Source organism: Terrapene carolina, unplaced genomic scaffold (assembly GCF_002925995.2).
Source record: "Terrapene carolina triunguis isolate 2854851 unplaced genomic scaffold, T_m_triunguis-2.0 Scaffold210, whole genome shotgun sequence".
NCBI lineage: Eukaryota > Metazoa > Chordata > Testudines > Emydidae > Terrapene > Terrapene triunguis.
The window spans coordinates 10,102,734-10,125,588 of record NW_020664561.1 but is presented as its reverse complement, the minus strand read 5'-3'; the positions used below and the strand labels follow the sequence as shown (position 1 = coordinate 10,125,588).

The 22,855-nt window shown below is 47.6% G+C and overlaps 1 protein-coding gene across 1 annotated transcript in view; it reads right to left on the bottom strand.

Moving 5' to 3' along the window:
* The window catches only part of LOC112107426 (pappalysin-2), a 168,270-nt gene that overhangs the window by 67,240 nt on the left and 78,175 nt on the right, over nucleotides 1-22,855 (bottom strand). Inside the window, exons 13-15 of the mRNA XM_024201120.1 lie at nucleotides 8,373-8,541; nucleotides 3,907-4,084; nucleotides 1,509-1,722 (exon numbers count right to left, since the gene is read on the bottom strand). Coding sequence (XP_024056888.1) covers nucleotides 1,509-1,722; nucleotides 3,907-4,084; nucleotides 8,373-8,541 — 561 coding nt within the window. The remainder of the gene's footprint in view (nucleotides 1-1,508; nucleotides 1,723-3,906; nucleotides 4,085-8,372; nucleotides 8,542-22,855) is intronic.

Genomic DNA, 22,855 nt, shown 5'->3' with positions numbered 1-22,855 from the left:
CAGGTGCTTTATAAATATAATTAACTAATCAGTAAACTCTTAAGTAAACATGTGTAAACCAAGATTTAATCACACATCAACAGTTACTCATCCAGGGAATGACTCCCACTGAGCTCAATGGGCTTTGGATCAGGCCCTCACTGTATTTGTTAATCAGGGACCATCTTTTTCTTCTGGGTTTGTACAGTGCCCAGCACAAAGAGGTGCTGGGCCAGGACTTGGGCTCCTACATGCTACAGCAATGCACACAAATAGTCAGACTGCAACCCTGAAATTCACTCTAGTTTACACAATTTTGTTGAGAAAGCCTTGATTTGCAATGCCGTCTCAGTCCCATGTGTATCATCATGCATGACAATAATGACTGTACTTCTGTCTGGCTCCTCGCAGTGCCAGGAACCCTGACAGTACTTGACAAAGGTGTGTGCAGTAATCACTTAATCCGTTATGGGGCGGGGGGGGGGGGAATGACAACCATTTCACAGTGCACAGCAGCACTACACCACGGCTCAGGAGAGCCAGGGAAGAAGAAAGCTGCATCCAGTTAAAACTGAAAGGGGAGATTAAATAATCAGAAGGTAATAACCTGATTTGGAATTGGGCCAAGCCCCTGGGGAGTGCACAAACACCAGCTCGGAATCTCTAATAACCATAACTAGCCGGGCCCCAGTGTGTTTCACCCCAAAAGACACTGCAGCACCCTCTAGCACAATGGGAGGGTATTGGCTCAGTACAGAGATCAGTGCCCCCATCTCACCAGCACCATCTCCTGCAGAGGAGAACGCGTTTTCCAACTGCAATGTAATTACCCGATTGAAATTTTGCCAGGACACTTGGGTTAACATCTCTGTCCCCACAGAAAATCACCACAAGCTCTTTCGTGCCCACGAGCAGTGAAGAGCGAGGTTTTAACCCTCATTTCAAAGACAGCTACTCCAGCAGCACAGTGCGCTCATGGTAGGGCATCAGCTAATTCCCGCTTAAGACCCTGATTCTGCAACACTCACACAGATGTTTAACTTTAAGCCCGTGAAGAGCCCCACTGAAGTCACTGAGAGGGCTCACATGCTTATAGTTAAGCACTTGCCTAAGAGAGAAGAGAGACAAGCACCATCTGTGGAACCACCACTAGCACTTCAGGGAGAACCATCGTTTTTCTTTGAGGTCTCTTGCTGAGTACTGAGCCAGTACAACCATGCTTAGTCTGTAAGACTGGATGGCAGGACTGCTATTCATGTGCGCACGCGAGTACAATGGAGATTTACATCTTTTTCCCATCAGTTTCACCACAAACAGGTACACTTGATTTTTACTCAGTGACATGTGTGAACACTAGGAAATGGCGATGAATTGTACACACATAGGCAACCAAGCTAATTTGCAAAGCCAGTGTGCAAACATCTCTCTGTCCCCAGTGACTCTACTATGGTAAGCAGTAGAGGAGATGAAGATAAAAGGATTAGAGGAACATGGGAAAAGCTTCTGAGACAGACGAGCTTCGGACTTACTTTCTGGGTTTGCTCTCCATGCTCTCCGCCACGTGGTATCCGGGTTTACACTTATAGCGGCAGACAGAACCCACGTCATGGTTCCCTTGCAGGCACCGGGGCACCAGCAGCTTGGCATTGGCAACCACGTGAGGTGCATCACATTCCAGTTTGCAGTAAGCTTCTGGGAGTGACCAGAGCCCATCCTCCAGGCAGGTCAGCCATTGACTCAGTCCTGACTCCATGAGAGAGAAGCAGAGCATGCTCAGAACACAGGAGAATTCTAGCAGGACTCCCTGAAGCAGACACAACCCTATGGGCATGGAAATCAGCAAGAGCTGCTCTTATACAGTCAGATGCCATTGCCAATGAAGTCAATGGAAAGAAACTCATTGACTTCACTTGACATTAGGTCAGACCCTTACTGAAATTGACCATTTGAGCACAGTGGGAAGTCAATGAAACAACTCCTAGGGGAGGAGGGACACCTCTCTATAAAGGAATTTGACAAGCTCTTTAAACTTCCTTCACATCCTCCTTAAAACTCTCCTCTGCTGTGATGCCTGTGGAAAACTCAGCAACGACTAGATAGCTGATTTATCATGCCAGTCGCAATCGCCTTGTTTCCTCATGTGTTCCCCTGTCTGTTTGTTGTAGCCACCTGTTGTAACTTGTCTTAAACTGGCAGCTCTGTGGGACAGGGGCCATCAATTTGTTACAATGCCCCATGCAATGGAGCCATGGTCCCTAACTGGGGCCCCTAAGTGCTATGCAATTAATACATCATCAATAATAATAATAATTAATAAATTCTATCGTTCTCCTTAGGGGCTGTGTCAGTGCTTAGCTGTCATCACAACTGGTACCTCAGAAACTCCAAAGATAAATGAATAGGAACAGTCAGACAAGGGATGGGAAATGTAGCACCATCTTCCAACACATTTCTACACCCTCATATCTGGTTCCTGTGCTGGACAAAATGGAGCCCACCCAGCCTGGAGAAGTGAGCAGAAGTCTGTTCTGGCTGGCATGGTATTCCCACAACTCTTAGCTAAGCTTAAGATACTGCGCTGGCGGCCCCTCCGACGTTCCCGGAGGGCCTGTGTCCCAAAGAGCTAGTCATAAGGTTTCTCCTTACTTTGGATCTCCTGCAAGGTAGTGCCCACAACTGATGCCACACAGATCATATAATCTATCTTTAGTATTTATTATTATTGATCTAATGCCCACCAGGATGCAAGGCACGTCAATGAAACTATGAAGCCAGCAGGTCCCTGTCTTAATAGCTTACAATCTAAGTTTACAATCCAGTGTTTAGTGAAGTTGATGGGACTCTCTGATTTTATCCACTAGGCAGGCATTGTTTCAGCCACTGGAGAAGACCATGGCGTTCTATGGATGGGCCTGCTCCTCTTCCACTGAAGCCGAAGCAAATCTTCTGCTGACTTCAATGGGAGCAAGAGCAGGTGGAATGAAAACAAAGACATCTGTATGAACTAGGAGGTTCAATCCTGCCCTCCTTTGCAGCTGAGCAGCCCCACTGAAGGCAACGGTGTTGTGTAGGTCAAAATTTGGCCTGTTGACTATAGGCATTCTCACACACTGCACTGCTCAGTTCACGCTGGTATCTGCAGGCATGCTCACTGTCAGGAAAATCAGATTCATTGACTGTGGTTTGTACCTTCGATAAAAAGAGGAACAATTTTCCTACATTTCAGCTATAAATGTCTCACTAAATAGGACACCCATTAAAATGATTTATTGTAGGTGATGCTAGAGTGAATAAGCTAGTGGAAACTCACACAAAGCCCCAGTGCTTGGAATTGTCAGGACAATAACCCCCAAATCCCATCCATCTCTGTCCTGTAGAGACAGGAATAGCAGCTCTCTTTTCTTACATTGGCTTCAAACCACAAATTAGGGATTGAGGGAGGTGGTGGGCAGGAAGCAACACATGGAGTCATAATGCCATAGACTGCAGTAGTGGCCTCTGTGGCTACAAAAGGCCCTGTGCTTCCAGGAGTCTAGTGCCATATACATACACATGCCCCTCAGCCAATGTGCCATTCTTTGATTTCCCGTCTGACTGTCCCCAGCAAAGCCCTCCCCCAATCCCGATTTGGCCAGCTGCACTTCTGCTCCACTCCTGGCTTCCCAGATCTATGTAAAGGGGCTAACAGAGGCTGCACAATCACATGGGAGGGGACATTCCCATGGCTTAAAGTGGCAGGCAGCAAGTGGCCATGGGGATTGCCATTAGTACTGGGGGGGGAGGAGACAGATAAAGCACATCTTCCCAGGTGGCCTCAGAAGACCTAAAGCCTGCTTGGCTGGCAAAGTCAGAACAACACTGGTAGGGATGGAGAGGCAAAGCTCAGCTCTGAACGGAACAAGGATGGACACTTGTGGCATCCCGTACCTTGAAGCTTAGCTGGCTTGATGCAGGAGAAGGAGCAGCGCTCCAGGAACGTGGTCCCGGTGGGGCAGGAGAACTCAGCATAGTATACGTGTGACTGGTCAGGAACTCCGCAGTCCACAGGGTTGCAGGTCACGGATCTGTCCCACCTCCCGGAGTTGCATGTCAGCAGAAACTCTTTCTAAGAAGAAAACATGCCTGCTTCTGATTTTTACGAATGAGTTGTAGTCTAAAGGTAGGTCTACATGGCACAGACCTTATGGTGGCATGTAGAGTACATGCACTGCATGCTCCCCCAGCATGGGTATAAAAAACAGTGTTGACAGTGAGGCACAGCTTCAGTGAGGAGAGTAAAGACAAGCCTGAACCTTATCAGTATGTACCCTACATGGCTCTACACACCCGTCTACACTGCTGTTTTTAGCAGTCTAATGTCCCTTTGCCTCCCCGCTGCAGGGAAAGATTCCAGCAGCTCCTCACAGCTGGAGTCTTTCACTGATGTGTGTAGCTACACATTGCAGCATGGATGCAGCTTGCTTGTCACTGCAGTGTGTAGTGACCCATACCCTATACACTGCTGCCAGTGGTGTGCAGCATAGACACAGCCTAGAAGTTACTACAGTGGCAAAAAGGCTGGCCTGGGTTTCAAAGAATAGCAGCGTCTCTCCCTTCCTTCCTCCACTGGGACACCATGCTCAAACCGTCCCTTGTCCTGCACAAGGCATGTGCTCGTGTTGCCGTCTCTGGGAGCACAATGCATGTGTGGTCCCATGCTACACAGTGGGGCCTTTGCGGTAACATATGGGTCGTCTACATTAGAGATGTTTGCAATCAATTAGTAGTGTGGCGGACTTCGCAAAACACATGGTTAGCACACAGCTCCTAAGCCAGGCTGTAATATGTTAGAAAATGTGACTTGGTCTTTTCTACGCTGCAAAAAAGAGCCTTACTTTAACCATATCAGAGGACAGCCATATTGTAAGTGGGTCTTCCAAGCTTATTTTTCTATTCTGTATAGACCCACAGACACCTGGGAATTTGGATGACTGGATAACCAGGTAAATAAACACAGTTAAGAAATACCCTTTACACAACAGAAGAACCACCTGAGACTCTGGTTACGATCTGTCAATCACATTATAACCCTGATCAGATCAGGTTCGAAATGTGGTACACCCATGTTGTGTGTGTAGTCAACCATGTTACAACCTGGCTGCAAACTCACTGAACAGCTGCAGAACAAACAGGCCCTGACATATGTAGCCCAGTTCAGGGGCACGGTTAAATTGTGGCTCAGCATGTGCACAATGCAAGATGGAGTCACACTTTAAACAATGTTTTTTCTATAGTGTAGAAATTGCAATGCAATATCTATCACTGTGGCGGAGGACATCTGAAAATGCATTGCACCAATTTTAAAGCCACCTATAATCCTTTGCCCCTTGCACGGGGAAGTGGGGCTGGACGGGATAGCCACTTGGATTTTCCCAGAATGCACTGAAATAAATCCAGTTGCGTGGCACATGGGTTACCATCTAAAAATGTGTGGATGTAGTGAGCTGCATTAGCTATAACCATAACCCTGGCTACATGAAGCACGATTTCTTCTGCAGCGTAGACGAGGCCTACGTGCAGCAGCATGGGACAGTGACACTTACCTGCCCAGCAGCATGGGAAATCACAACAGAAGCATTCCCAAAGCATCACCGTCCCACCAAATGCTCACCCAATAATTGAGACCCCACAGCTACCACTGCCCTGTGATGAGTTAGAAGAGCAGTGCTAGTCTGCAAAACTCACCACAGGCCACCTGCAACATCCCATCTGCTGGGTCACAGCCTCAAGCCCAGCCCTGCCCATACACTTCCCATTTGACTGCCAAATGTTGAGAACTCCCACCAGGCAGATTTATGTTGTGTGACTTCATTTTAGAGACAAAAAGAACATTTTGTTCCTCTTGAGAATGGACCAGTGTGTGTTATGGGACCTGCCGTCCAGTGACATCTGCCTCGACCTACATAGAGATTAGCTGGAAGGCCACATGATTAATAGAATTTTCGGAGAGACAGGGGCCAAGCAGCCTGTCTAGATTCATCCATCTGCCTGATTAATCTTCGTACTCTAATAGTTCTCTAAGTGCCCATCTAACTACTACTGAAGGGAAACACATTCACAGTTGCATTGTCCTTTCCAGACATGAACTGCTTCCAGCCTCAGGAAAAAGTCTCCTAAACTCTCCTTATACCCACATCTATCTTCACCTCACTTCACTCTGTGCTCTCTTGTCCGGCGCTGGAGAGAGGCGCCACCCTGACAGACTCAATTCCAGCAGTCCATACTTATTGGTACCGCAAATACAGTATGGATTGTGCCCAGCGCCCTGCCAAAGGGACTCTACCTCCACCTGCAAGGATCATTTCTAGGGCAGTTCAATATCCAGGCCCTTCAGTCCTTGGTCTCCCAGCTAACAAGGGAGCTAGCAATAGTGGTGGCTTACAACACAGACCCTTGCCTGCTCGGAACTAGGCCAAATTCATGTCACACAGACTAGTACCAGTGACCGACAGAGGAAGAAAGGCTCCATATCCTATTACCTAGCTCCTCATCCAGATTCCTTCAAACGCCTCTCTCTTAACCTACATTTTTCTGATCAAAACACGAGCAATTACCTTACCCTTTAACAGTGACAACACTCTGGAGACACCTGTCATTCTAGTCTCTCCCTCCGGAACTGTCATGGACTCATGTCATCTGTTCCTCTGGTACGCCACCCAGAGTACTCTCTGGGACTTCACGCACTGCCACAACCATCACCTCCGCTTGGTGTTCAGTTCCTCGCTGGATAATACGCTTGTCTAACAGATTGAATTTGCAAATGCGGTATGTGGCAATTTAATTCATTCATCGGGACTGGCCCTCTGGGGTGCAGAGAGCAGCATATTGCGATACAATGGGTTGTCTGCTCATCAGCCGCTTCCGTGCTAGTGCTGCTGGGAAAGCTGGAGGGTGTGGCACAGGATTGACCCACAGGTCACCGGATAAATTCAGAAGTGAACTGAGGCATGGGCAAGACGGAGTTTAGCTGGGCTGAATTCATCCCTGATGTACTTCCACTGACTTTAATGGAGTTCCATCAGAGATGACCTTGAGTCTGAGGGCTTGTCTACATGGGGACATCCAGGAAAATTAAACTGAATTAAGGAAAAATGTGAATTTGAAGTGGATTATTTAAACCTCACTAAACCCCTGTGTGGACACTGTTAATCAGAATTAAAGTGACCTTAATTTGGTTTAATTCACTTTGAAGACTGAGGCGCCTTTAATTCTGAATTTCGGTGTTCACACAGGGATTTCATGTGGTTGAACTAATCCACTTCAAATTCACACCTTCTGTTAATTTGAATTAACTTTCCTGGATGTCCCTGTGCAGACAAGCTCTAAGAGAGAGCATGGGGGTGTAACTTGCTGGGTAAGGGGATTGCTGGAGGGAAAGCAGCTAATAAGGAAGGCAGAGGAAGGTGTACATTCAGGTAGCTCTCCTCACACACTGCTTTTAATGTACAACTTTGTGTATCCTCTTCCAACCCCTCATTGTGCAAATGACACCAATTTAGATATGCTCTCACTCTGGTAGACTGCCTTATGCCCACTTACTGATGTCAGATTTGCACACTGTGATGAAGTGGGGAATTTTCATGATATTTTGTATGACTATTGTATGTGTCTCAGTTTCTCCTAGTGCTGCATATTTAACAAGGAGGTAGGGAAAGGGTGTTTGCTCTTTGCAGAGACACAGAGATCCAAATATGACTAGCAGAACTTGCAGTAGGAAAGGCAGACCACAGGGGAGCAGCAGGATAATGGTGGTTGCTTTCTTCCCTTCTGGTTGACCTCAGCCCCACACCCAGGAAAGAGACTACTACCAGGGGAGAGGCGGGGATGAGGCACCTCTCTTCTACATTCCAGAAGAAATCAAATCGAGGGGTGATCCTGTACCCATGACAGATGTGTCCCCTTATTGAAAGTGTTCCTGTATTTGGTACCCAGAAGAGAGATTTCCAGGAAAACTTCTCTCCCCACCATCCCAGGAGTATCTTTACACCCTGGGGGATCACTCTTCACTTCACAATAACATCCTTCAGTTTGGCTTGACTGGGAGCCCCGGTGCCAAACAGACCCCAGACTGACAGAGCAGTAGGTGGCACAGGTCAGGACTGAGGTGCATTAGCAGGGTTGTGAGGGGCCCAGGTCTGGAACAGCAGTGTGCCACGGATTGGGACTAAAGGGCACTGGTCTTGCTGAGGGTGGTGGTCCTGCACTGGACTAAAGCAAGGAGTGCTGTGGGTCAGGACTGAGGTGCACTGGCAGAGCTGGGGGTGCCCCAAGCAAGCTGGAGGGAGCTGGGTAGCAGCCTGTCTCAGCTAGCAGTCACTCAGTCAGGTTGCATGGTTATTTCCACCAGGACTCACCTTCCTGGGGCTCAGACCCTTCCCGCTACTGGACTGGAGGACAAATCCCTTTTCACAGGCAACAGCGCATTTCATGTGTCCCGGGCCACCGGACGTGCAGTTCACCAAGGCATGGTCGAGCTGCAGTGGCATGCAGCTGCCCTGCTCCCCACAGGTCCAGCGGGCACAGCTGTAGAGGAGATAAAGGTGGGAGAAGAGAATCAAAAGGCAGCTCCCCATGGTGGGGAATCCCAGCGCTTCTGCAGAAGGAGGAGCTCCTCCCTTGCGGCATCACAAGGGAATGCCCCGTGCGCCAGCACCCTGCTTGGGATGGGTCAGCGCAGTTGGTGTCCAGGGCTCCAATGTCCAGCCCAGGACGGGTCAGTACAGACAACACCGTGGTTGGATTTGCGGTTCTCTCGGATTGGCAGGCTGTAAAGCTCAGCTCATTCTACACCGGCCCCTTTGGTTTCCTAAGGGAGACGCTGGATGGCAGATGGTTAACACAGGGAGTTTCCCTGCAGTCTAGTCCTCAATTAATCTGCAGAGGTGGCAGCACCAGTGGAAGGATGGAGTGAGGGGGCTCAAACCACCCCATATCCAACAGCTTCTTATTTAGGCATGCACTCACGAAGGTTTGCTCTGGGGACAAGAGATGTGTTCTTCTGCCAGGGGTACTGGAGCCCAGCATATCCCCCACTCTCCCGGCTCTGCCTTAGTTTAATCTCCACCTGCTCCCAGCACACAAACTCCCACACACTAACAGTTAAGGCCCTGGTCCTACGCTTGGGTGAGAGGCAGTGCTGTCTAGTGGAGAGAGCAGTACAGTGGCAGCCAGGGAACCTAAGTTCTGGTCCCAGCTCTTCCACTGAGCTGCCATGTGTGTGACCCTGGACTCCTCACTTCACCCCTCTGTGCTTCTGTTTCCCCTCTCAGCCTTCATCTCTGACCTATTTGGGTTGTAAGCATTTTGAGACGTGGACTGCCTCTCGCTATGGGTATGTGCAGCACCTGGCGCAATGGGGCCCTGATCTCAGTTTTAGCCGCTAGGTGCAGTGTGAATCAGACCCTTGAAACCCTGGGGAACAGCATTTTAGTTGACGAGACTGCACAGGCACCAAGATCAGCCCATGTGAATCCAGTCACAGGATCAGGGCCCAAGCGGGCATGTTTTTCAAAGCCACATTTCCAGGACATTATGGAGCTGTACAAACACATAATAAGAGACAGTCTAGCAAGAGCAGGCTTTGAGTGCAAAAGGTAAAAATGGCAAAAAAACAACAACAACCCACATGACAATTTTAAAAGATCGAAGGTTCCTTTTGCAGGCAAAGGGATTGTTCCGATATTTCCCCCCCCGAAGACTGTCCCTTTAAGAAATGCTGGGCCAGATCCTCAGCTGTTGTCAATCAGTGTAGCTCTGCTGACTTCAGTGCTGAATTTATGCTATTTGAGGATTCGCACCATTTTTTCCCATCAGCTCTTCATTAGAAAATAATAACTAAGGGCACATCCTGAGAGGTGCTGAGCATCTTGCACTTCCATGGGAGCTGCAGGTGCTCGGCATCTCACAGGATCAGGACATAAAATGCTGCTGCTTGGGGATCTGCTTCCTACCTCTCTGCATCCCTAAGGGGACCCTGCTGGCCCTAGGAAATCAGAGCCCCCTGGAAACTCAGAAAAGCTGTGACAGCTGAGTGGATATGTACAAACAAGGGGCTTTGAGGGGACCCTATGGATTTTAAGGAGCCCCAACCCTGCCTGAAAGAATCCCAGGACAACCCACGGCCACAAGTGGAGCAGTGAGTTGCTCGATGGCACACAGCCCCCACACAAGATATCTCCCAGACGTTTGGGTTTACTCTACAAACGTGTACGCTGATGCAAGCCTGTATCTCTGTCATGTGTTAATGGTCGTCAGATGGAAATGGGGGCAGGGACTAGGCTACCGAGCAAATCCCAGGGGAAATCACTCATCATTTAGTTACACAAGTTAAAACAGTACAGTGCTCATCTGTGCTCACACACAGTCTCCCATGTACGCTCACACCTACCCCTGAGCGACACAGTGCTCATCTGCACTCACGCACAGCCTCATGCACTGACAGCCACACACAGTCTCTGTCACACACACGCTGTCACACCTATCTCAGAGCGAGCGATACCTGCATCGGGGGAGGGAGATCTGTGTTTCGTATATACCGTGACAACTCTTGTATAGCTTGTCATGTTATTAAAGGCTTGTGAACTGAATTAAAACATCCAATCACATTCAGACACACAAACATATCAGGGTCTCTCAAGTTCCTGGCTATCCCGTAACCACTCGAGCAGCCTTCCTCCCCTAGGGTCACTCTTGTGTGTGGGCACACCCCCAAAAAACCCCTTATGGAGACCTGAACAAACCCAATATACATGTAGCCAGCTCCTGCAAAGGCTGTGTCAGCAAAGCACTGAGCTGAGGGGTTTGTGTACTGGACACATATCCACTGCAGCTAAATACATCCTGGACTGAATGGTGTGTGGAAGCTCAGGCCAGGTCTACACTTACAACTCAGGTCAACATAGCTACGGAGCTCAGGGCTCAACACCCCTTGAGTGCCGGAGCTATGCCGATCTAATTCCTGGTGTAGACACAGTTAGGTTGGTGGAAGAATGCTTCTGTCATCCTAGCTACCATCACATAGGGAGGTGGTGTTCCTACAGTGACAGGAAAACCCCTTCTGTAGCTGTAGTCTGTGTCCACACTACGGGGTTACAGCGGCATAGCTCTGGAGCCATGGCTATACCACTACAGTGTCTGTAGCGTAGACATGGCCTCAGACACTCTCCCTCGTTCCTCTCAGCCCATCTTCCCCGCTCTGCGACTTCTCCTGTCCCTCTTCTCTCCCCACAGGGCCATCTCTGCTTTGATTCAGCACTGCAGGGCAGGCAAGGAAACTGTCAAGTGGCGGTGTTAAAAAGGGAAATGTGCTAAAAACTGAATATGGAGTAACTATGGGTCTAGGATTTGGGCTTTACCTACTCTCGACAGAAGGTGTCCTTGCTACTGTCATAACTATAAAGGGAAGGGTAACAGCCCTCCTGTGTACAATACTATAAAATCCCTCCTGGCCAGAGACTCCAAAATCCTTTTACCTGTAAAGGGTTAAGAAGCTCAGGTAACCTGGCTGACACCTGACCCAAAGGACCAATAAGGGGACAAGATACTTTCAAATCTTGGCGGGTGGGGGAGGAAGGCTTTTGTTTCTGCTCTTTGTTTTGGTGGTGGTTCGCTCTTGGGACTGGGAGGGACCAGACATCAATCCATGCTCTCCAAATCTTTCTGAAAAAGTCTCTCATATTTCAAACTTGTAAGTAAACAGCCAGGCAAGGCGTGTTAGTTTTATCTTTGTTTTCTCAACTTGTAAATGTACCTTTTACTAGAGTGTTTATCTCTGTTTGCTGTAACTTTGAACCTAAGGCTAGAGGGGTTCCTCTGGGCTCTTTAAGTTTGATTACCCTGTAAAGTTATTTTCCATCCTGATTTTACAGAGATGATTTTTACCTTTTTCTTTAATTAAAAGCCTTCTTTTTAAGAACCTGATTGATTTTTCCTTGTTTTTAGATCCAAGGGGGTTGGATCTTGATCCACCAGGAGCTGGTGGGAGAAAGGAGGGGGGATGGTTAATTTCTCCTTCTTTTAAGATCCAAGGGGTTTGGATCTGTATTCACCAGGGAATTGGTGAAGAGTCTCTCAAGGCTACCCAGGGAAGGGAATTAGCACATTGGGAGTGGTGGCAGCGGACCAGATCTAAGCTGGTAGTTAAGCTTAGAAGTTTTCATGCAGGCCCCCACATCTGTACCCTAAAGTTCAGAGTGGGGAAGGAGCCTTGACAGCTACCCATTAGCACCATCATGCATGCAGCCAGGAATTTAGTCTACTTATTATAGTAAAAGACGAGTAGGAGGAAGGAAGGCTTGTGATTAAGGTGCTGGCCTGGTGCTCAGGGTTCACTCCTGGCTCTACCATAGATTCCCTGTGTGATCTCAGGCAAGTTGTGCTCTCTGTGTGTCTCATTTCCTTAATCTTTCCCCCTCACACACACACATCCTGTCTTGTCTATTTTGATTCTAAGCTCCTCAGGGCAGAGACTGTCTCTAACTGAGTGTCTGGACAGCACCCAGCACAATGGGGCCTTGGTCTCTCAGCTGGAGTCTCAAAGTGCTACTGTACCACAAACAAAAATAATCACACTGCATTCTGTACAAACGCTATTCAGAGTTATCAGGGAGAGCGAGGGGCAGCTTTCAAATGTGATTTACCATCACACTGCTCCCTGTTTGCGGAGAGGGTTCACTTCCCCCGCCAAGGAAATGCAGCCACTGCTTGGATAAAACACGGCTACTCTGTCACTGACCACAGCAATACTGCGCAACATTCAAGAAAATAAAGAGGAAATGCTGGAGCCATTTAAAATTGCAGAGGGAAATTAAATACACAGAATGTAATTACCTGGAATGGAATTTGACCAAGACATTGGGGTTTATGCTCCAACTTTTGCAAAAAAGTGCCAGGGGATATTTAGTGATTGCAAGTGCTCAAGACCTTGGTTTTATGGCTCCCCCAAAAGGAAGTACCTCCAAGAGGCACAGCACCCCTAAAGCTGCTCAGAGGGAAGAGCGCTACCTAGTGAATCAGCCACACAGCTTCCTGTAACAGCTGGGGTCCTCCCCTGGCCCCGAAGGTCTCCCATCCAAATCCCAAGCCAGCTCAGCTTGTGAGAGCTCACAGGTTGCTAGCACCAGGTGTTACAGCTGCAGGAGCCATCTGTGTGGAAGGAACCCACTCAGCCACCACGGGCAAATACTCATTGAGCGAAGTCACCAAAAAATGCTGCAGACTTATGCGTAGAACGAACAGAACTCATTGCCGACTCCAGCCACATCCCATTAGCCAAAGTTGCCATGGAAACCTGCGCGGAACAGCCCATTCAGGGTTGGAGGTGAATGGAGGAGGGGAAAATGGCAAGAGAAAGGACCACAAAAAAAAAAAGGCTGTTTTTCCTGCACAGACCTGTTTATGAAGTGAGAAATGGTTTCAGGGCAGCCGCTGCAAATTCTTTCACTAGCTTATATTTCCATTTGCTTCCTTTTGAAAGAATTTGTTTTATGAGCACAGCGCTTGTCAGGTCATTAGCTTCCGAGTGCATCTGGTACCAATTGTAGACCTCCCTCTCCTCTCTCTCCATGCGGTTGTACTGCTCCATAACTGTGCCCCCAATACCCAAGGGCACAACCCTTCCCCATCCCTGTGTTTACCTCCCATTGAATAATCTGAGCTCTTATTCAATGTAACCTTCTCAGGTGTATGGGTGTGTGTGTGGGGGGGGTGGGTCTTTTCTCTTGGGACATTTTCTTATCTCCAGTCTCTCAATGACAAGGAATGTGACAAGGGAATTTGCTTATTTTCTGCAAGCCACCCTAAGGATGCCACTTTTATTACTACTGATTATTTGCATTGGCGTAGCACCCTGGGGCTCTAGTACTGGACCAGGACCCCACTGTGCTAAACACTGTACAAACATAGAACAAAAAAGTGGTCCCTGCCCTGAGATGCTTACAGTCACTAGGAGTTTGTCCTGTTCTTACTTCTCTGGCACTTTATAAGACCAGGTCCATGCCACAAAGATGTTACAATCTACTATAGAAAGGCAGGTAAAGACATCAAGCTGGAAGAGGAATATTGGGGTGACAAAACTAGGAAGCCTGCAATATTGATTTCTGTGCCACAGCACCATAACGTCTGCTGCACACCTATGTTGTGACACAACTTCGTAAGCTCATGAGCCAGCGACGCAGTGTCAGCATGCTGCGCTACAATGATGCTGTGGAGACATTTGGAGACCATTTAATATGCTGCTTGCCAGTTCTGATACTGAACGGGGCCTTGTCAGTCTTGGGGATGGGGTGACAAGCGTAGGCTGTGGGATCAGAACTATGCCAGCTACAATAGTGCTTAAAAATGGCTGGGTCAAAAGCTCTGCTGGCATAAACCTCAGAGGAGTTATATCAAGGGAGGGGGCTTGGCTTGGTTGTCTCCAGAATGGTTTCAGTGATCATTGATCACAGATTTCCTTTTCAGGAGAATAGTACTCATAAAAAGAACATCATGTACTGTGGCAGCCCTTAGGATCCCATTATGCTAGGTGCTCTACAAACACACAAAAGATGGTCTATGTGTTACAGCCAGCTTAGAGGCTAGAATCTATAGCATACCATGGTTTGGCATGATTCTCAGGAACAAGTGTCTGTCCATAATGGCCCATGGAATCTATACTCCTCAGCAGTATCTGTGGGGACATGCCATAGACACAGCTCTGACCTCAGCGTGAAATAGATCTTTCTTTCTCTTGTTGATTATAACAGATGGATACAGCTTATCCCGTCAGCCCACTCTTGCAGTCCCATGACACTTAGATATTTTGGATGAGGGTCGTGCAAGAAAAATCAAGTAGCCAATATTATTTTTTTCCTCCATGCAACATCTCGAAAAATACTGGTGTTTGTATCCCAGCCTCTTTTGCAGCCCAAACAAATGATTTGTTGTGACATTTTGGCAAATGGTCATTTTGGCAAACAACCATGTGATGCTTTGAACCGTCCCCTGGGTCTTGAGGGCAAAACTCATCAACCAAACAAAATTTCAAATCTGGAAATATCTGAAACTGCTCAAAGAGGGCTCCAATAGCTGTGAAACTGTGCAGGTTTTTCAGGAAATTGGACCAATTTTGCAAGCAAAGCAAAATATGAAAACCTCAAATTTCTGAAAACATGACAATTTGGATTTTATTGTGAATATTTCAAAGAGCCCAGAAAATACTGGTGGGCTTAACCAAACCAAACAGAACCTTCTAAGACACCATAAGTCATCCATAAATCTGCTGTAACATCTGCCCAGGCTGCAGTCTCGTTGGCTGCTATCAAAACAGCCTTTAAAATTAAGCCACAATTTTAACAAGTGAAAAGTATTATTAGAAGTGATTTCTATACTGCTGTCAATGTACAGGGTGATGGACAATGGAAGCTCAAGGCTACTGAAGTCATAGGGAGTCTTGGAATTGACTTCAGTGGGCTTTGGATCAGGGCCATGCTGCCAATCAAATAAGAGATGCCTACCCCAAAGCAATCTGGCAAAAACAGATTGATGGATAGATGAGGAGAGGTGATTGTATATGTGTGAGAAGTTCCTTCAGTGCAGTTTCTATTGGAAATCTCCATGGTCTTTTGCGGAAGGAAAAAGAATTTTCCTCTGGGATCTAATGCTTCTAAAGCAGTGGTGGAGATTTCTCCCCTTGGTGGAGCATGATGCAACGTGGTATGATGGTTGGGAGAGGTCTTCTCTGATGTTCTCTTTTCCCTCAAACCAAAGCAGCTTCTTTGAGGAAGGTGCTTGTTCCTGTTCTGTTACTTTAATACAATTTCATTCTCTTTGCCCCACACGTTTGAGTATGTCCAGGGAGAGTTGAGCAGGGAGCATTTTTGTGTCTCCTTTTCTAATAATTATAGTACGTTCCCCATCCAAGATATCACCTTCTATCTAGGACTCTCAAGGCACCTTACAGACAATAACTAATTAAGTCTCAAAGTCCCTGTGGGGCAGGTAAGTGTCATTATCCCTACTACACAGATAGAGGAATATGGCAGTGAGAAGTGACATGACTTGCCAAACAGCTCAGCAGGGCAGTGGCGGAGCCGGGGAGTGAACCCAAGAGTCCTGACTCCCAGTTGGGCCACCAGATTTCAACACTAGAGCAGGATTGGTGGGAACGGATTCCTGATTCCCTCTTTGACAGCGACAGCAAGTCTGTCACTTCTGAGGCACACACAAAGGGGTTGTGTATACACAGGGCCTCTCCCTGCCAGATGCTATAGTTGAGATTCATTGGCCAAGACCCTGAGATACTGATGACAGCTAGCTGGTGAGACTCACCTGGACAGCATTAGAATAGCGCTTGTAGGTTATAGGAAGCCACTGAAAAGAACTGGCAGATTGGGGGGGGGGGGATGCTGCTGGATTCTCAGCTGCTTCTGATTGGCTAACGAGCAGCATCAGCCAACACCACTGATTTGTTACCCACACTTGGCTAGAAGCTTATGACCTTTTTTCTTTACAGATGAGAACCTCACTACAGTTATCCGTGCCTTTGTCACTGTAAGGTTATCTATCTATCCATCCATCCATCCATCCCATTTATAATACATGGTCATGCCAAGCATCACATCAATACCTATAATAGACAAACTATGACACAAACTGGAAAAATGTCTACGTTTATGTGAGTCACAATTGTTTAGTTAGCTAGTAATTAAAAAAATTGTTTCTGGTCAAACTGAAAATTAAATTTGTATGAATTGAAAAAGAGGATAAAAATGTTGTTTAGGTGAAATGAAATGTTTCATTTTGACCCTTTTAAAAAGATTTTTGATATTTTAAAAAATAAAACATCCACTTATGCAAGCCTCCAAGAGCAATTTCCATCTCTCCTTACACTGCACATTCCACCAACAAGTTGTGGTCCCTTCCCACAGACGTGCACAACCAACTAGCAAGGGTTCTCCCCAGAGCCCATTTCAAGTGGCCACAGGAATCTCATGCGGTTTATTCTCATCCCACGTGCCACACTGAGAAATCCAGCACTGAGTCATCCCCTTATGTCCCGGGAGCTCACTGACAGGGACTCCTCAAATTGCCTTCAAGGCTTCTGCAAGCTGGCTCCTGGTTCCTAGGATGAAGAGGGCCTTTCCTGTCCTATTCTTTGAGTTAGTGTCTCCTTTTTTAGAGCTGACCAATCATGAGGTATCTCATTTCCTCACGCTAACAAGCACGTTTCTCACTGGGAAGGCGAGCTGCCTTCAGCCCTGACATAATTTTTAACCTTCCCCCTTTCTTTTGTATTTCTAAGGTGCCTTTCACTGACACATATATGCGCTAAATGGGTAGGGGATGGTATCTAACATAGAAGCCACAAGGCCTTGGAGGAAAAATCCCCCACCGTTGTTTACATCAGCTCAGGTCCATTGCTGTTGGCAACATTAGGAGCCCTAGTGTAGAGGCCGTTCCAGCCGCTGACCTAGTTTTAAGCACCTCATTGGTTAGACTTGCTCCTAGCAGGGTTAGATGATGCTGTGCTGGAAATGGCAGACAGCTGGTGTGCCAGCTTTGCTCTGATTCGTACCAATGAATCAATGTTAGTGACTTCTCTGGTGTAGACAGGGCCTATGTGACAATCACAAAGAAGGCTGGAGCAGGACTACTTTGCCCACCTCTCTGCCTCTGGGCAAGGAATGCAACATCCTTGAATGTACTGCTGGAAATCGACTCTACAGCCCCTACCCCTTTAAAAATGGCTTTCTGGAAGAGACGCTTTAGTCAAACACAAGTTACTGGGCTCAGTACAGGAATAACTTGGCTGAAATTCTGTGGCGTGCACTATACAGGAGGGCAGGTTAGATGATCTAATGGTCCATTCTGGATTTCGGATCTATGAATCTAAGAATCTATGACAAAGGCAGAGGCCTTTTCAGTGCAATCATGTACCCTGAGCTATGAAAATGTGTTTTTATTGTAGATTATAAATTGAGTGGAATGGAGCGAGATGGCTCAAGCATTCTGAATAGCTAATGTACAAGGCATTAAGCTCTAGAAATGGCCTGCATATAGCAGAAGAAAGAGCATTGCCCACAAAAAAGCCATATGTACTTATGTTTGTCTGCATTGCCATATTACGGCCCTAGCCCTGGGCATTCTGGGGATAGGTGAACAGCTCACCGAAACGAGTTCCCCAGGTGGCAGAGCTCAGCCATCAAGTCCTACATGCCTGTCACTAATGCCCAAGGAATGCCCCAGGGGTCAGTCACCACTGCCTGAGGAGAAACAGCTGGAAGGAGACTTCAGGGCGGAGCTGGAGTCTATTCATGCCAAGTTCAAAATCCAGCCCTACAACCTAGGATTATCAAGATCTGAATCTCTCCCCTAGAAATGTGTGGGGTGGGGTGGGGTCGGGGGTCCCTCCAGGTCTGGTGACAGGCATGTGGGTGAGGCAGCCTGGAGGAAGCTTGCTGTGATGCTGCCCAGGCTGTATGCGATAAATGGGGCTCTCAGTCCCATACCTTTCACCAGTGCTAAACTAGCCTGGAACAAATGTTTTTCAAACAAACTTGTGTATCCCTTTCTATTTCATTTGCATCCCCTCCCTCTAACACTTGCCTGGCTCTTCCCATTTCCTTCCTTTATTTCCCTCTTGTCCTTCTCCTTTTCTTTCCCTCCTCCCCTCCCCCACTCTGCCTTCTCTTCCTGACCCACATATTGCCCATGTCCTCCCATTACCATCCCCACCAAGAGGCTGGCTCTGGGGCTCTGGTTAGGTCCAGCTCTCCTTTAGAGGTTCGCCCTCTCAGTAGGGGATAGCCCAGCTTTGGAGGGGCCTGGGAGTTAATTACCAAAACCTAAGGCCAAATCATTCCTGGGTAAAAGTCAGATACTTGGGCCCGAAAGCTAAGGGAACAGCTTAGGGAACTGCAATTCTTCCCGTGCTGAACAAGAAAAGGCAAAAATTAAAAACTTCCAAAAAACCAAAACCAGATTTCTTTTTAATCCTTTAAAACTTGGGGGGGGGGGGATAAGAATACAATGCAGACTGGATTTCAATAGTGCCAAGGCACTTCCCAGCACAAGCAAACATAAACTCCAACAGGCTAAAAATAAAATGCAGTTTAAAAAGTCAATAAATAAAATCTGCTGCCCTGACTTGATGTACAGTCCATACCAAAGAAAACAGGAGGGAATGTGGCTCAGTGTTCACATGCAAAGGGAAAGGCTGGATGGAGAACAAAAGCAATTAACTGGAAGGGGCTGAAGTACCAGGCAGAGGCGCTACTTCAGATACTCTGGGTGCAACGAGAGTATGTCTACACGGCACTGGAAGTGAGCCTCCCAACCAGGATAGGCAGACTCATGCTAGCAGGGCTCAAGACAGCATGCTAAAAATAGCACTGTGAGCATTGCAGTGTCGCCTCTCAAGCCCACCTGACCCCCTGGCTATTTTCAGCACACTAGCTTGAGCCCCGCCAGCGCGAGTCTGTCTACCGGGACTGGGAGGCTTGCTCCCAGCTGCATTGTAGACATGCCCTATGTAGGATGTCATAGGGCTAGTCTACACTAGAAGTGCTACATTGGCGCAGTCGCATTGATGCAGCGTGCCTGGTGAAGACGCTCTATGCCAACAGGAGAGCGTCTCCCGCTGACATAGCGCCATTAGGTCGCTGCAACTTGCGTCACTCGCGGGGGTGGCTTCTTCACACCCCTGTAAGTTACAGTGACATAAGCAGTTGTGTAGACCTCCTAGTGGATCCTAAGGGATTAAGGGAAGATCCATTGAAGTCAACAGAAAGACTCTCACTGGCTTCAGTGCGCATTGGCTCAGGTCCTAACGAGGTACATGCTGAAGTCATTCCTTCCTTGCTGCTGGGAGCTTTCGATGGCTGACCCCATGTGGGCTCGGGGAGGACAGCAACTCAGTCTCCCAGCATTGGCACAGGGAGCAAGCACAACTTTGTGCTCCTGGAGTGCCAGGTGAGGAGGGGAGTCAATGTGCTGCCATCCACTCTGCACTCCTGACCCAGCATGGTGTTAGAGGGCACTGAGGGTGGAGGCGTCTTTTGGATGAGACAACATTCAAAGGCCTGACAGCTTGTGATCCTTAAGGCAGTTTCTGTACTCCCTATAATTCCTCCTTCAGTTTCACCTGGGGAGACTAATCGCTTCCCCTCTTTGAAACAACTATGTCTCGTTGCCAGTGCAGAATGACTGCCATGTTCCCCGGAGATGCCTGCATTTCATGTGTGGGTGTGTGATCTCTTTATTGTAGTACAGGCTGCAGAGCACTTGGGGATCCTTCAGGATGAAAGATGCAAGAGAAACACAGGGATGTTATTTTTATTATACTGGAAATGAAACTAGACTAAGGCCAGGAAACCTCTTTTTCCGAGTCTCCTTTGTTACTTTTGTGGGGTTATTTTTAATAATAGGCTTACATACACACTGCATGTGTGGTCAGTTCAATTCTTTACTGGAACACCACAGATTTCATCTTTTACTGGTGAGTGGAAGTCTCTGAACCTGCTAATATGTTTTATTCTTGAACTTTTATGGGGTATTTTCTTCCCAAACTCCACCTGCATTTATACCCAATATATTATTAGGCTTTGTTTTAATATTCTGGTATGTTTGTTTTGGACTTGAAAATCATTTTTAAAATGAAAGAAAGGGGGAAATAATTAGCCAGGCGCTTCCAGAGCTGGTAAAGAGTCTCTGTTATTGTTATTATGACTTCTGCACACTAGGAATCAGGGGGAGCCAGGCTTTATGGGTCCTCTGCCCCCCAAGTATGGGACCCTCTTGTCCATAAGATGGGGATGATATGAATATGTTGCACTTCTAAAGCCCACGTCATTCGAGCTACCCAAAGCACTTTCCTGACTCCTAATGAGACCCCTGATTGGAAGGTAAGTGCTGTTATACTGGGTATATAGGTGGTGACAATGAGGCAAAGAGAAGCAAAGGCCCTAATGTTGGATGCCCCATTTCTTGGATGCCCACATTTATGCACAGAGGGCAAGATTTCCAAGTTCTCAGCACTCCCATGAGGGTTCAAAAAGAGCTCAGCTCCCATTTCAACATGGGCCAGATTTTCCAAAGTACCCAGCACATCCTGATTTTCAAACAAGTACAGCACCTACCCTGAGGAGTTCACTGGAATATCCGGTCCTGGGGGCCTGATGGCCAGAGGTGCTGAGCACTCTTCCTTCCACCTGAGGTGGCAGGCGCTCATCGCTGTGAATCAGCCCCCAGAATGGCTCGCCTGACAAGGGTCAGTGGCAGAACAGGGGACTAGATCCCAGAGTCCTGGCTCCTAGCGCCCTGCCTAACCATGATGCCTCCTGGAGAGGGTGGAGGAAGAGCCACCAAGCCCCCAGCTCTGGGAAGTCACAGAGCGAGGAAAGGGAAGACACAGCTGCCACAGACTGTGGTGTCAGCACCACGCTGAACTGAGCCAAGACAAAGCAGCCTGGCCAGCACCACAGTCCACATGATGTCTGAAGAAAGAGAAGGTTTAAAGACCTATGTGGGTTTCTGCCCCTACCACCCAGCAGGACAAACTCAGCACACTGATGACAAGGAGGCTGGCTCCTCTTCCAGAGCCGGCAGGGGGCATCTCTCCCCCACAATTTTATCCCCTCTCCTATAGCTCAGACAAAAGCCTGAGGAGGGGTAGAGATGGATCATCCCTTCTGTCCATGCAAACCTACCCCTTTCCCCAGGACTTGCCTCCACACACCTGTCCATACGCCAAGAGCTCAGAGGTGTGACTCCCCATCCCCAACTGTCTCCTCCCCCCGTGATCCCTTCGTCCCATAAAAGTCTCCTTCCTTCAAAGGGAGTATGACAAGGTACCACTAGTCCCATGATTCCCATTGCTGCTGGTGAGCATGTTCTACCGCTGGCAGATGATGCGTTCGTTCAGCTCAGCACCTCATTGGGCAAGCCTGACCCACAGAAAAATCATTGAAGGCGTGGATTCCACTTGGCATGATGAGTGAGGCTTACAAAGCTTATGCTGTGGATTCAGTCCGATTCCCAGCAACCCCAGGAGGTGTACATCAACTCATGAAGTTCTATGCCTTGCATGAGTCCGCTGGCTTCAGGGGAGCTACACTAGAGAGGACTCAGACACAGGATTTGTAAAGCTATGCTATTCATTAGTGGGCAGTATGTACTTTAAAATCCGCTTTCGTACGGCGTGAAGGCTACGTGACATGTCTCTTTGCAATCTCATGCCAGTACTTAAAGGGACACCACTCATTTAAAAATGATACTTCGGTCTGAAATGTATCCATTATTGCTACAAATAACCTCCCTGAGATTTCAATAAAGAGATCATAGGGAAAAAAATATGCCATTCCCTATCTTTTCAATTTGTTTTCTTTGTGTATTTGGCAGCCTTTGTGTATGGCCCGTTCCACCTTTCCTTCAGTATCAGTCGGTTTCCCATCTTGTTTGTGTGGGTCTTTCACACAGCAACTGGAGAAAGAAATATATTTTTAAATCTGGGAAAATGTGATTATAAAATCACACCATTGGCAGGGGCTGAGGGGCATGTGTGGCCGTGACTACTCCCAAAAGGAAACTGACTCGATTTCAGGTGGATGGTGCCCCCTCAGTGAGGGCTTGAGACCAACGCTTACAAGTTTATTCACTAAGAAAGCCGCGATTTCTGTTGCTATGTAAATCACATTCACCCTGAAACTCTGGTTATGCATTCCAGAACTCTGCATAACTCAGTTACATCACATTAGTGTTCTCTCTCTCTCTCATACACACACACAAACACACTCTTACTTCATTCTTTCGTTCAGTGCCATTCATAAAGAAAACTTATAACAACAGTAACAGTTAGTATTAG